Source organism: Hyla sarda, chromosome 1, assembly GCF_029499605.1.
Source record: "Hyla sarda isolate aHylSar1 chromosome 1, aHylSar1.hap1, whole genome shotgun sequence".
Lineage (NCBI taxonomy): Eukaryota > Metazoa > Chordata > Amphibia > Anura > Hylidae > Hyla > Hyla sarda.
Window position 1 is genome coordinate 508,255,625 of NC_079189.1, and position 15,228 is coordinate 508,270,852.

Sequence of the window (15,228 nt, forward strand, 5' to 3'; positions counted from 1 at the left end):
TGATTCTGGATTCTGAGGTCTGTATTATGGTGGGGTCTGATTCTGGGGTCTGTAATATCGTGAGGTCTAATTCAGGGGTCTATATTATGGTGAGTGGCAATTCTGGGGTCTGTTTTATGGTGGGTGGTGATTCTGGGGTCTGTATTATGGTGGGTAGTGATTCTGGGGTCTGTATAATGGTGGGTGGTGATTCTGGGGTCTGTATTTTGGTGGGTGGTGATTCTGTGGTCTGTATTATGGTGGGTGGCGATTCTGTGGTCTGTATTATGCTGGGTGGCGATTCTGTGGTCTGTATTATGGTGGGTGGCAATTCTGTGGTCTGTATTATGGTGGGTGGTGATTCTGGGGTCTGTATTATGGTGGGTGGTGATTCTGGGGTCTGTATTTTGGTGGGTGGTGATTCTGGGGTCTGTATTTTGGTGGGTGGTGATTCTGGGGTCTGTATTTTGGTGGGTAGTGATTCTGGGGTCTGTATTATGGTGGGTGGTAATTCTGGGGTCTGCATTATGGTGGGGTCTGATTCTGAGGTCTATTATGGTGGGGACTGATTCTGGGGTCTGTATAATGGTGGGGACTGATTCTGGGGTCTGTATTATGGTGGGGACTGATTCTGGGGTCTGTATTATGGTGGGGTCTAATTCTGGGGTTTGCATTGTGGTGGGGACTGATACTGGGGTCTGTATTATGGTGGGTGGTGATTCTGGGGTCTATATTATGGTGGGATCTGATTCTGGGATCTATATTATGGTGGGATCTGATTCTGGGGTCTGTATTGTGGTGCGGACTGATTCTGGGGTCTGTATTATGGTGGGTGGTGATTCTGAGGTCTGTACAGGGTGGGGCATTTATATGGATACACCTTAATAAAATGGGAATGGTTGGTGATGTTAACTTCTTGTTTGTGGCACATTAGTATATGTGAGGGGGGGAAACTTTTCAAGATGGGTGGTGACCATGGCGGCCATTTTGAATCCAACTTTTGTTTTTTCAATAGGAAGAGGGTCATGTGGCACATTGGGAATTTCATAAGAAAAACAATGATGTGCTTGGTTTTAACATAACTTTATTCTTTCAGGAGATATTTACAAGTTTCTGACCACTTATAAAATGTGTTCAATGTGCTGCCCATTGTGTTGGATTGTCAATGCAACCCTCTTCTCCCATTCTTCACACACTGATAGCAACACTGCAGGAGAAATGCTAGCACAGGCTTCCAGTATCCATAGTTTCAGGTGCCTCAGAATGGGCAAAACAAAAATTGGAACAGGACCCTCAGTTTACGCAGAAGATTTTGTTCAGTGATGAGGCAAACTTTTATGTGAATGGTGAAGTTAACAAACAAAACCACTGCTTTTGGTCTGACACTAACCCACATTGGATAGATTCCTCCAAGACTGCTGGAACACAAAAATTGATGGGATGGTGTGGTATATGGGGAACAAAGATAGTGGGGCCATTCTTCATCAATGGAAACCTCAAGGCCACTGGATATGCGAAATTGCTACATGATGATGTGTTTCCCTGTTTATGCACTGACGCTGGCACGTTCCCTGAGTTTTCCAGCAAGATGGTGCACCACCACATTATGGGTGTCAGGTCCGAGCATTCCTAGATGAACAGTTTCTGGGGTCTGTGCTGTGATGTGGACTGATTCTGGGGTCTGTATTATACAGGTCTGAGTTAAAATGGTTGTTCTCACTGTAATGTCCTTACAGCGAGAACAATATATAGGGACAATTCTGTAAAAAAAATACACCCTGTGACAAGCCACACACCCACAAACCCCACCCACAGCAAGCCACACCCACAAAAAGCCACACCAATGTTGCCATCACACCAAGCCACTATGAAAAAAATTTGCACACAGCACTACCAAAATGTTGCCTACCCCTGCTTTAGATACATAAGCAAGTTTTCCACAGATGTTTACATATGGGGATCAAAATAAAAAAGGAATGTTTTTCTTATACGATGAGTGCTGGCCCTATATTGTTGTTTTGCATAAAACCACCGGTTTTCACTCATTCATGGAAAGTTTAGAAAGGTAGGAATTAAAATAAAAATACAGTAGACTTAGTGTACCCTTTTATTGACACTATTTACAATAAAAAGCATTATTGATGTTATTTGCAAATTAACAAAACATCTTTCACATGGAAATATAAATAACATATTATTACAAAGTTTGACACTGACAAGGGAAAAAATAATAAAATGTACCACAGAAATGAGGCAAATAATAACCAGCTCTTAAACAAGAATATTTGTGTTTTTAATAAGGAACGTATGACTTACATGTTCATAATGCTATAAGGTATGTACAAAAAAAAGCATTGATAAGGTATGCAAATGTATTCTCTTTCTTCACTCCGGCCGTCTTCGTGTTGTCAACAACATCGTACAATAAAAGGCATCATCTTATCTGCAGAACAAAACACAAACAGGCGGAAAGTTAGTCAAGAATCTCTTGCACATGAGAAATAGTATTGCTTCTCTTCTATTTTAGCATTTTTACCTTTACAGAGAAGGGGTCGGACATCAATCCTGTCATGCGTTTACTTGACATCTAAGAAATCAGAATTCCCTTTGTCATAAACCTCGCTCTCACACAGACAGTGACATTAAATTATGCATTTGAGGGGGAATAATAAAGGAATAATTGAATAATTGAAGTGCCCCTTCCGCTCCACACAAACTTTACCAGCAATCCAGCTATATACTTCAGTAACGTACACAAGCCTCAGGGTTTACCTGCTACAGTTTTTCACAGAGCTTCCTCTTTGTCTCTTTTACTTTGCATAATAACTAGAAGCTCCCTTTAGGTCAAAAGCACTAAAACTGAGGATTTTGGACAGACTGGCCGGCTATATAATGCATATGCATATGAAGGGAAAGGCATATTGCTGTCAGACACCTTGCCTCTCCCAGTTAAAGGGGTACTCTGGTATAAACATTTTTTATTTATTTATTTTTTAAATAAACTGGTGCCAGAAAGTTAAACAGATTTGTAAATGAGTGCATGAGGAAACAAAGAAAAGTCGGCACTCACCGGATTACCAATTCAGCAGATTTTATTGCACATTTCTCACAGCCGTAGTACAGTTCTAGGGGAGACAACAGATGGTACAAGGGGGGTACCACAGAGAGGCGACACCTGTGTTTCGCACTTAGTAGTGCTTCAACGGGCCTAACTCTTTACCGGAACATGTCATCTTCTTATACAGGTGAGTTTAGTAATTGGACCTATCACCATCCAACACACCTTGTGACGTTAAAAGAAGGAGGAGGGATTGCTTTGTTAAGCTTGTTCCTACTTAGATCTAGCTCATTGTTCAGACTGTCAAGACTGGTACCGTAAAAAACATTCTTAGAAGCAAACTGAGACATCAACTTTATCATTACGCCCTAAGACTCCTGTTGCGTAAGTAGCAATTATCCATTGTGTCTCTTCTAAGGAGGTTTTTGTCCGATCTCAGCCCCGGTCGTGCAGTAACTTTTTCTATTCCTGCAAATCTTAAAGATTCATGACTTCCTCCATGGGCTTCTACTACGTGGGAAATAAATCTGGGAGCCCCCTTTTTAGTGCGTAGAGAGTAAAAGTGCTCTCTAATTCTAGCGCACATTTGTCGGATTGTTTTTCCTATATAGTAGAAGCCGCATGGGCAGAATATAACCTAAACCACGCTTTTTGACTTACACGTAATAAGTTCGCTAACCGTATGGGTAATTGGACCTATTCTGAATGTTTGCAAGCCAAGATTGTATTTGCAGAAATTGCAATTTTTGCATTGGAAATTCCCTATTGGTATATGGCTAGTTAACCAGTCTATTTTTCTCTTCTTTTCTTTATCTTTTTGTGTATTCTGTGCTTGTTTCAATACTTCACCTATTGTTTTCCTTTTCCTATAAGAGATTAATGGTTTCTTTCCTGCCATTTCTTTGAGGTCTTCATCTGTCTCTAGTATATACCAGTTCCTCCTAATTGCTCTCTCTATCATTTTATTTACTGGTGAGTTCTGAAATGTGAAGGTGAACCTATTTAGTGGCGCGTTTTTTTGTTTTTTTCCGCACAATTCTTCTCTATTTTTTCCATCTGCTTTCTGTCTCCCTTTCTTTATTAGATCTACTGGGTAGTTACGTTCTATTAGTCTTCTTTCTTACTCAGTTGCCTGTTTTTGATATGTTGAATCTTGTGTATTATTTCTTTTTAAACGTAAAAACTGTCCGTATGGCATACCATTTTTGACTGCTTGTGTATGGGAACTTTGGTAGTGAAGTATCGTATTCTTTGCCACTTCCTTCCTGTAGCCTTCACTTATTAAGTTTCCTTCTTTCACTATCAATTTGATGTCTAGGAATTCCAGCGTATCACCACCATATTGGTGTGTATACGCCATATTATAACCCTTGGCATCGTTAAGGTAATCTACAAACTGATAGAATTGGTTTTTAGTTCCTGACCATACTAACAAAATATCGTCCACGAATCGGACATAAGTTCTTATGTATTTAATGAATGGGTTAGTGGTAGTATATACTATGTTATTCTCAAAATTAGCTAAATACAGATTAGCGTATGTACAAACCTCAAAAAACCTTTCAAATTCTCTAATATTTTGTTAGTCGGATCGCTCAAGAGGGGAGTGTATGTGGTATGGTCTGACAATTGCCTTTCGGCTTCTTCATTATACTGTGTCTTAGAGACCACCACTACACTCCCTCCTTTATCCGCTCTAACTATAACAATATCACTCCGTTTCTTGAGTTTAGTTAGAGCTTCTTGTTCTTTAACAGGTAAATTATTAACTATTAGAGGATATAGAACAGATTTCACATCTTTTTGGACTGCTTTTTGGAATAGGTCAACACATCCACCCGGTGCCACAGGGGGTGAGAATGTCGACCTCTTTCCTTTATTAAACCTGTAAGTTAAATTATCTGAACTCGGTACATCACTCTGCGTCCCAAACTCTGTGACACACATTTCAATGCATTTCCTTTCATAATCGGAGAAACCTGTGGGTATAAGTCCCAGATTGTCAGTCCTGACTGGTAATTCTCCTGGGTATGGATCAGATTCTGTTGATGGTCTGTTAGCATAATATTTTTTAAGATTAATGTTCCTAATTGCTCGTTCCAGATCTATTTCAAACGTAGTGGGGTTGAAGTCTTCTGATAGTCCAAAGTTCAGTCCTCTTGACATTAGTGAGATGGTGCTGCTATCCAATTCATGTTCAGTTAAGTTGATTACGTTGTTAGTAGTAGCTGTTACTAGATCTTCTATAGGTTCACTTTTCTTTTCTTTTGTTCCTTTATAACTTTTTCTCCTTGAATGTCGTGTATGGGCTTTTCTAAAGGGATGTTAGTTGCAGATGGAATAGAGACCTGTTCAGACTTCTGTTCATTATAGGATGCTGTTGCGGTTTTAGCAAATTTTCGATTATTTTTCTTCTTGTAACCATAGGATTCAGTATTGTAACTTTTTGTATGCCAATTGAAGACTTTGTTATTTTCATAATCTTGCTTATCTCGTAGATATTTCTCTCTTTTATTACTTTTGGTCTCTTCCTGTAAAGCCTTCAATTTCGGTTCCATTTTAGAAAAAACGCACTTGCAACTTCGTTCTCTACTCTTTTTCTGTATACATTCTTGGCTTTGTTTAAATCTTCAGAAATACGATCATATTCGATTCGGTTGCGAGTTAATATAAGATGTAACAATTTTAAAGCGTGCTCGTTGTGTGCTTTAATCCACATTTCCAAAACACGCTGTCATCTTGATATTGTGCTGGGGTCTTGATAGACCTAAGCCCTCTAGGGGCTCGTTCACATTGAGCATAAGCTTGTAAAGAATTGACAGTCCAGTATACTGCGATTTATTTTTCAGATAGAGATACTATTCGGTTTTCTAGTGCCTTGACGCTGATGAGCTCTAGATCTTCAGTAGATTCACATTCCAAAAAGTACCCCCCTGCGCCGTCTCTCCCTGGCTGTAATGCAAGTTGAAGCTGATCCGTATGACTTACTTGGTCCATCTCCACATTTTGTGGCGTGGGGTCAGACATTGTTCAGCGTGCTCAGAACACAAAAGCTGCAAAGGAATACTATAGCGTATAGAAGAGTAGTTCGGCACTACTGACTTCTGTACCTGGAGGCGGGTGGACACTAAGTCGCTGTAGCAGAGTGTGGATACGGTGGTGCTCAGACTCACGTAGAATATAAGATCAGTGCATGAGGAAACAAAGAAAAGTCGGCACTCACCGGATTACCAATTCAGCAGATTTTATTGCACATTTCTCACAGCCGTAGTACAGTTCCAGGGGAGACGACGGATGGTACAAGGGGGGTACCACAGAGAGGCGACACCTGTGTTTGGCACTTAGTAGTGCTTCAACGGGCCTAACTCTTTACCGGAACATGTCATCTTATACAGGTGAGTTTAGTAATTGGACCTATCACCATCAAACACACCTTGTGACGTTAAAAGAAGGAGGAGGGATTGCTTTGTTAAGCTTGTTCCTACTTAGATCTAGCTCATTGTTCAGACTGTCAAGACTGGTACCGTAAAAAACATTCTTAGAAGCAAACTGAGACATCAACTTTATCATTAAGCCCTAAGACTCCTGTTGCGTCAGTAGCAATTATCCATTGGGTCTCTCTTCTAAAGAGGTTTTTGTCCGATCTCAGCCCCGGCTGTGCAGTAACTTTTTCTATTCCTGCAAATCTTAAAGATTCATGACTTCCTCCATGGGCTTCTACTACGTGGGAAATAAATCTGGGAGCCCCCTTTTTAGTGCGTAGAGAGTAAAAGTGCTCTCTAATTCTAGCGCACATTTGTCTGATTGTTTTTCCTATATAAGTAGAAGCCGCATGGGCAGAATATAACATAAACCACGCTTTTTGACTTACACGTAATAAGTTTGCTAACCGTATGGGTAATTGGACCTATTCTGAATGTTTGCAAGCCAAGATTGTATTTGCAGAAATTGCAATTTTTGCATTGGAAATTCCCTATTGGTATGTGACTAGTTAACCAGTCTATTTTTTTTGGGACGCAGAGTGATGTACCGAGTTCAGATAATTTAACTTACAGGTTTAATAAAGGAAAGAGGTAGACATTCTCACCCCCTGTGGCACCGGGTGGATGTGTCGACCTATTCCAAAAAGCAGTCCAAAAAGATGTGAAATCTGTTCTATATCCTCTAATAGTTAATCATTTACCTGTTAAAGAACAAGAAGCTCTAACTAAACTCAAGAAACGGAGTGATATTGTTATAGTTAGAGCGGATAAAGGAGGGAGTGTAGTGGTGATCTCTAAGACACAGTATAATGAAGAAGCCGAAAGGCAATTGTCAGACCATACAACATACACTCCCCTCTTGAGCGATCCGACTAACAAAATATTACAGAATTTGAAAGGTTTTTTGAGTAAATCTGTGTTTGAAGGTATTATTTCGAAAAAAAAAACGTTGCTAAGTTAACTTCTGAATGCCCGTGCCCTGCAAAATGGTATCATCTACCAAAAGTGCACAAGTCACTGAGCCGACCCCCTGGGCAACCCATTGTCGCGGGGATCGGCTCAGTGACTGAGCACTTGTCTCAGTACATAGATTTTTTGCTTCGTCCTATTTTGCCCACAATTCCAGCATACATTAAGGACACCAGTCACCTATTATCTATAGTGAATGACTTACCGTGGGAAAAAGGTTGGAGTTTATGTTCCATTGATGTCACTAGCCTGTACACCCGTATCCCCCACGATACGGGTGTGCAGGCAGTGACTGAAATTTTAAAAAGAACAGAGAACAGTATATTAAATTTGTACAAGACGCCCTTAGATTCGTCCTACAGAACAGTACTTTTGTATATGAAGGTAGGTGGTATAGACAGGACACCGGTACCCCGATGGGGACACCGGTGTCCTGTACATACGCTAATCTGTATTTAGCTAATTTTGAGAATAACATAGTATATACTACCACTGACCCATTCATTAAATACATAAGAGGTCGACATTCTCACCGGAGAGGCGACACCTGTGTTTGGCACTTAGTAGTGCTTCAACGGGCCTAACTCTTTACCGGAACATGTCATCTTATACAGGTGAGTTTAGTAATTGGACCTATCACCATCAAACACACCTTGTGACGTTAAAAGAAGGAGGAGGGATTGCTTTGTTAAGCTTGTTCCTACTTAGATCTAGCTCATTGTTCAGACTGTCAAGACTGGTACCGTAAAAAACATTCTTAGAAGCAAACTGAGACATCAACTTTATCATTAAGCCCTAAGACTCCTGTTGCGTCAGTAGCAATTATCCATTGGGTCTCTCTTCTAAAGAGGTTTTTGTCCGATCTCAGCCCCGGCTGTGCAGTAACTTTTTCTATTCCTGCAAATCTTAAAGATTCATGACTTCCTCCATGGGCTTCTACTACGTGGGAAATAAATCTGGGAGCCCCCTTTTTAGTGCGTAGAGAGTAAAAGTGCTCTCTAATTCTAGCGCACATTTGTCTGATTGTTTTTCCTATATAAGTAGAAGCCGCATGGGCAGAATATAACATAAACCACGCTTTTTGACTTACACGTAATAAGTTTGCTAACCGTATGGGTAATTGGACCTATTCTGAATGTTTGCAAGCCAAGATTGTATTTGCAGAAATTGCAATTTTTGCATTGGAAATTCCCTATTGGTATGTGACTAGTTAACCAGTCTATTTTTTTTGGGACGCAGAGTGATGTACCGAGTTCAGATAATTTAACTTACAGGTTTAATAAAGGAAAGAGGTAGACATTCTCACCCCCTGTGGCACCGGGTGGATGTGTCGACCTATTCCAAAAAGCAGTCCAAAAAGATGTGAAATCTGTTCTATATCCTCTAATAGTTAATCATTTACCTGTTAAAGAACAAGAAGCTCTAACTAAACTCAAGAAACGGAGTGATATTGTTATAGTTAGAGCGGATAAAGGAGGGAGTGTAGTGGTGATCTCTAAGACACAGTATAATGAAGAAGCCGAAAGGCAATTGTCAGACCATACAACATACACTCCCCTCTTGAGCGATCCGACTAACAAAATATTACAGAATTTGAAAGGTTTTTTGAGTAAATCTGTGTTTGAAGGTATTATTTCGAAAAAAAAACGTTGCTAAGTTAACTTCTGAATGCCCGTGCCCTGCAAAATGGTATCATCTACCAAAAGTGCACAAGTCACTGAGCCGACCCCCTGGGCAACCCATTGTCGCGGGGATCGGCTCAGTGACTGAGCACTTGTCTCAGTACATAGATTTTTTGCTTCGTCCTATTTTGCCCACAATTCCAGCATACATTAAGGACACCAGTCACCTATTATCTATAGTGAATGACTTACCGTGGGAAAAAGGTTGGAGTTTATGTTCCATTGATGTCACTAGCCTGTACACCCGTATCCCCCACGATACGGGTGTGCAGGCAGTGACTGAAATTTTAAAAAGAACAGAGAACAGTATATTAAATTTGTACAAGACGCCCTTAGATTCGTCCTACAGAACAGTACTTTTGTATATGAAGGTAGGTGGTATAGACAGGACACCGGTACCCCGATGGGGACACCGGTGTCCTGTACATACGCTAATCTGTATTTAGCTAATTTTGAGAATAACATAGTATATACTACCACTGACCCATTCATTAAATACATAAGAACTTATGTCCGATTCGGGGACGATATTTTGTTAGTATGGTCAGGAACTAAAAACCAATTCTATCAGTTTGTAGATTACCTTAAAGGGGTACTCCGCCCCTGGCATCTTATCCCCTATCCAAAGGATAGGGGATAAGATGTTAGATCGCCGCGGTCCCACTGCTGGGGACCCCGGGGATCGCCGCTGCGGCACCCCGCCATCATTACTGCACAGAGCGAGGTCGCTCTGTGCGTAATGACGGGCAATACAGGGGCCGGAGCAGCGTGACATCATGGCTCCACCCCTCATGACATCACGGCCCGTCCCCTTAATGCAAGTCTATGACACTTGTATTGACGGGGGCGGGCAGTGACATCACGAGGGGCGGAGCCGTGACGCAACAATACTCCTGCCCCTATATTGCCCGTCATTACGTGCAGAGCGATCTCGCTCTGCGCAGTAATGATAGTGGGGTGCTGCAGCAGCGATCCCCGGGGTCCCCAGCAGCGGGACCCCGGCGATTTGACATCTTATCCCCTATCCTTTGGATAGGGGATAAGATGTCTAGGGGCGGAGAACCCCTTTAACGATGCCAAGGGTTATAATATGGCGTTTACACACCAATATGGTGGTGATACGCTGGAATTCCTAGACATCAAATTGATAGTGAAAGAAGGGAAATTAATAAGTGAAGGCTACAGGAAGGAAGTGGCAAAGAATACGATACTTCACTACCAAAGTTCCCATACACAAGCAGTCAAAAATGGTATTCCATACGGACAGTTTTTACGTTTAAAAATAAATAATACACTAGATTCAACATATCAAAAACAGGCAACTGAGTTAGAAAGAAGACTAATAGAACGTAACTACCCAGTAGATCTAATAAAGAAAGGGAGACAGAAAGCAGATGGAAAAAATAGAGAAGAATTGTGCGGAAAAAAACAAAAAAACGCGCCACTAAATAGGTTCACGTTCACATTTCAGAACTCACCGGTAAATAAAATGATAGAGAGAGCAATTAGGAGGAACTGGTATATACTAGAGACAGATGAAGACCTCAAAGAAATGGCAGGAAAGAAACCATTAATCTCTTATAGGAAAACGAAAACAATAGGTGAAGTATTGAAACAAGCACAGAATACACAAAAAGATAAAGAAAAGTAGAGAAAAATAGACTGGTTAACTAGTCACATACCAATAGGGAATTTCCAATGCAAAAATTGCAATTTCTGCAAATACAATCTTGGCTTGCAAACATTCAGAATAGGTCCAATTACCCATACTGTTAGCGAACTTATTACGTGTAAGTCAAAAAGCGTGGTTTAGGTTATATTCTGCCCATGCGGCTTCTACTATATAGGAAAAACAATCAGACAAATGTGCGCTAGAATTAGAGAGCACTTTTACTCTCTAGGCACTAAAAAGGGGGCTCCCAGATTTATTTCCCACGTAGTAGAAGCCCATGGAGGAAGTCATGAATCTTTAAGATTTGCAGGAATAGAAAAAGTTACTGCATGACCGGGGCTGAGATCGGACAAAAACCTCCTTAGAAGAGAGACACAATGGATAATTGCTACTTACGCAACAGGAGTCTTAGGGCGTAATGATAAAGTTGATGTCTCAGTTTGCTTCTAAGAATGTTTTTTACGGTACCAGTCTTGACAGTCTGAACAATGAGCTAGATCTAAGTAGGAACAAGCTTAACAAAGCAACCTCCTCCCCTTCTTTTAACGTCACAAGGTGTGTTTGATGGTGATAGGTCCAATTACTAAACTCACCTGTATAAGAAGATGACATGTTCCGGTAAACAGTTAGGCCCGTTGAAGCACTACTAAGTGCCAAACACAGGTGTCGCCTCTCTGTGGTACCCCCCTTGTACCATCCGTCGTCTCCCCTAGAACTGTACTACGGCTGTGAGAAATGTGCAATAAAATCTGCTGAATTGGTAATCCGGTGAGTGACTACTTTTCTTTGTTTCCTCATGCACTGATGTTATATTCTACGTGAGTCTGAGCACCACCGTATCCACACTCCGCTACAGTGACTTAGTGTCCACCCGCCTCCAGGTACAGAAGTCAGCAGTGCCGAACTACTCTTCTATACGCTATAGATTTGTAAATGACTTCTAAAAAAATAAAATCATAATCCTTCCAGTACTTATTAGCTGCTGAATACTACAGAGAAAATGATTTTCTTTTTGGAACACAGAGCTCTCTGCTGACATCTCTGTCCATTTTAGGGACTGTCCAGAGCAGCATATGTTTGCTATGGGGATTTTCTCCTACTCTGGACAGTTCTTAAAATGGAAAGAGATGTCAGCAGAGAGCACTGTGTTCCAAAAAGAAAATAATTTTCAGCAGCTAATAAGTACTGGAAGAATTTAGATTTTTTTAATAGAAGTAATTTACAAATCTGTTTTCTGGCACCAGTTGGTTTAAAAAAAAAAAAAATTAAATAAAAAGTTTTCCACCGGAGTATCCCTTTAAGTACATATGCATTGGGGGGGGGAGGGGTCCATTGGAGAATCAAGTGAGATAGCTGTTGAATGAACAAGTGCTTGTGTAGCACCTTCGAGTCCAAGACACTTGTGTAGCACCTTCGAGTCGAAGAGTCCAGAGAGTAAACACAAAATCTAAAATGTTCACTGTGTGTATTTATACAAACTGCACCACAAAGCCAGAGGATCAATAGATGTACCTAACAGTAAGGCACAAAACATTTAGGGTGTATTCACACATACAGGATCCTGCCCATATTTGATGTGCAGGATTTTATGCTGCAGAGTTTAATGTAAACTAAATGACTGAATGCAGCTTCAAATCTGTCGCTTCAAATCCTGTGCAGGTTACTGTACGTGTGAATAGGACTCTAAGGGGACAATCGCACCTACAGGATCTGCTGCACATTTTTGCTGAATATTTTCTGATACTATGCTGGGGTAGTATGGCGGCTCAGTGGGTAGCATTGATGCCTTGCACTGCTGGGGTCCTGGATTCAGGTCTGACCAAAGATAATATCTACACCAGTGTTTCCCAACCAGGGTTCCTCCAGATGTTGCAAAACTACAACTCCCAGCATGCCTGGACAGCCTTTGGCTGTCCAGGCATTCTGGGAGTTGTAGTTTTGCAACACCTGGAGGCACACTGGTTGGGAAACACTGATCTACACAGAGATTGTATGTTCTCTTTCGGGGAGATTTAGCAAAACCTGTCCAGAGGAAAAGTTGCTGAGTTGCCCATAGCAACCAATCAGATCGCTTCTTTCATGTTTGAAAAGGCCTCTGAAAAATTAAAGAAGAAATCTGATTAGTTTCTATGGGCAACTCAGCAACTTTTCTTTGGACAGGTTTTGCTAAATCTCCGCCTATGTTTTTGTGGAATTCCTCCCACACCCAAAAAACCATAATGATAAATTACTTACTAATAAAAAAACCTTTACTGTGTGTCTGACATAGGGAAATTAGATTAGATTGTGAGCCTATAAAGTAGACAGAGATTGATAGAAATAGTGACAGGGTTTTGGAATATGTCAGTGCTATATCATTTACATGTTTAGATTCTCTTAGGGCATGTGTACACTGACACATCCCTCATCTCTAATATTAGAAGCCAAAGAAAATGATCAGTATCTCGATCTAGGATTTGTACTGCACTTCTGCCAGTTTAGCTGTTTGTTAACAAAAGTGGCAAATCTGTGTTCAGAGACCAATTTCCATTACAGCACGTACAGAATGACTGTAAACTAGAATCAACTACACTAAATATGAAATAAAAAGTGCTACATGCTTACTGAAGCAGACAAAACTGAGTGCATGGCTGACATATAATGGCATCCATGGGGTTCAACGGTGTAATGGGAAGAAAAAGGTGGCACTCATGGTGGAAGCATTGCAGAATGACTTCAATAAGTCACATCTGCCCTATAAATATATATTAAAATGGTTAAAGGGATTTGGGGAGAAATGCTACATGAGGTAAATTTAGCTATAATCATTGTCCACAACCGGTCATGGAACTGGATGACAGCACAGGCACTCATTCAGAACAATGGTTGGCACATTGTATCAGGAAAAAAGAAGTATGAAAATCCTTCATTAAAAGGGTATTCCGGCTTTATACATCCAAGCGGCGGGACCCCTGCGATCTCGGTGCAGCTCCCTCCATTCATGTCTATGGGAGGGGGCATGACACCTGGGATCTCTGTGCAGCTCCTTCCATTCATGTCTATGGGAGGGGGCATGACACCTGGGATCTCTGTGCAGCTCCTTCCATTCATGTCTATGGGAGGGGGCGTGACCCCTGCGATCTCTGTGCAGCTCCCTCCATTCATGTCTATGGGAGGGGGCGTGACCCCTGCGATCTCTGTGCAGCTCCCTCCATTCATGTCTATGGGAGGGGGCATGACACCTGGGATCTCTGTGCAGCTCCTTCCATTCATGTCTATGGGAGGGGGCGTGACCCCTGCGATCTCTGTGCAGCTCCCTCCATTCATGTCTATGGGAGGGGGCGTGACCCCTGCGATCTCTGTGCAGCTCCCTCCATTCATGTCTATGGGTTGGGGCGTGACCCCTGGGATCTCTGTGCAGCTCCTTCCATTCATGTCTATGGGAGGGGGCGTGACCCCTGGGATCTCTGTGCAGCTCCTTCCATTCATGTCTATGGGAGGGGGCGTGACCCCTGCGATCTCGGTGCAGCTCCCTCCACAGGGGTGTGGAAATTAAAAAAAAAACTACTTGTCCAAGGGACTAAAGCTGAACACAATCTACTTGTCCCTCAAGAAAATCCACTTGTCCTGGCAGATAAAATAATTTTCACCAAAATAGTCTGATCCCCCCCACTAGACCACCAGGGATGGATATAAGATCCTTTAGACACTGCTGACATCTAATGGTTTATTAGGCGATCGCAGTATGTCAGGATATTAGCGGCCGGAGAGCTGTAGCTCCTCTTACGCCCGAGGGAAGCCCAGAAAAGTCTAGATGTAACTTTTTGATCACCTTATAAAAAATTTCTCATGAAGTGACCAAAAATTAGCAATTCTGGACTATTCTTTACATTTACACCGTTCACCGTACGGTTTAATTAACATTATATTTTAACAGTCTGGACATTTCCACATGCAGCGATACCACTTATGTTTATTTTTGTACATTATTTTTATTTAAAGAAAATTGTAAACTTTTATTAGGAAAGGGGCTTATTCACATATATACGCACTTTTTAAAATATTTTAATCACTTTTTTCAGTCTCAATAGGGACTTATGTGTTACTGGGGGGGGGGGGGGGGTTCTGCTTCTCCAGTTTATGTGCTGCATTTTGTGTCAGAAAATGCTGGAAGTTGCATTTAGTTACTAGATAACTACAACACCCAGCATGCCCTGATACAGCCTATGGTTGTGTGGGTGTTGCAGCATGTTGCACTGTATAGTACAGTTAAGGTTATTGTGTAACATGCTGGGAGTTGTAGTTTTGGTTTGTGTCAGCTGCAGAGCAATAGTCTATGTCAAGGAATACTGGGAATTACAGTTAGTAACTACAACACCCAGCATGCCCTGATGCAGCCTATAGCTC

General features: G+C 41.4%; 1 protein-coding gene across 9 annotated transcripts in view; it reads right to left on the reverse strand.

Moving 5' to 3' along the window:
* FAM174A (family with sequence similarity 174 member A) overlaps positions 1 to 15,228 on the reverse strand; it is a 53,863-nt gene that overhangs the window by 15,770 nt on the left and 22,865 nt on the right. For 4 of the 9 annotated variants that reach the window (XR_008847478.1, XM_056537538.1, XM_056537543.1 and 1 more), the window contains one exon: positions 2,073 to 2,422. The exons of 2 other annotated variants lie outside the window; for them this stretch is intronic. Coding sequence is in view for 2 of the 7 variants with exons in the window: in XM_056537541.1 (XP_056393516.1) it covers positions 2,419 to 2,422 (4 nt within the window). In the remaining 5 variants the exon portion in view is untranslated. Of the gene's footprint in view, positions 1 to 2,072; positions 2,423 to 2,515; positions 2,567 to 15,228 lie in introns of those variants that run through there. 3 more of the 9 variants (XR_008847477.1, XR_008847479.1, XM_056537539.1) reach the window with 1 other exon arrangement.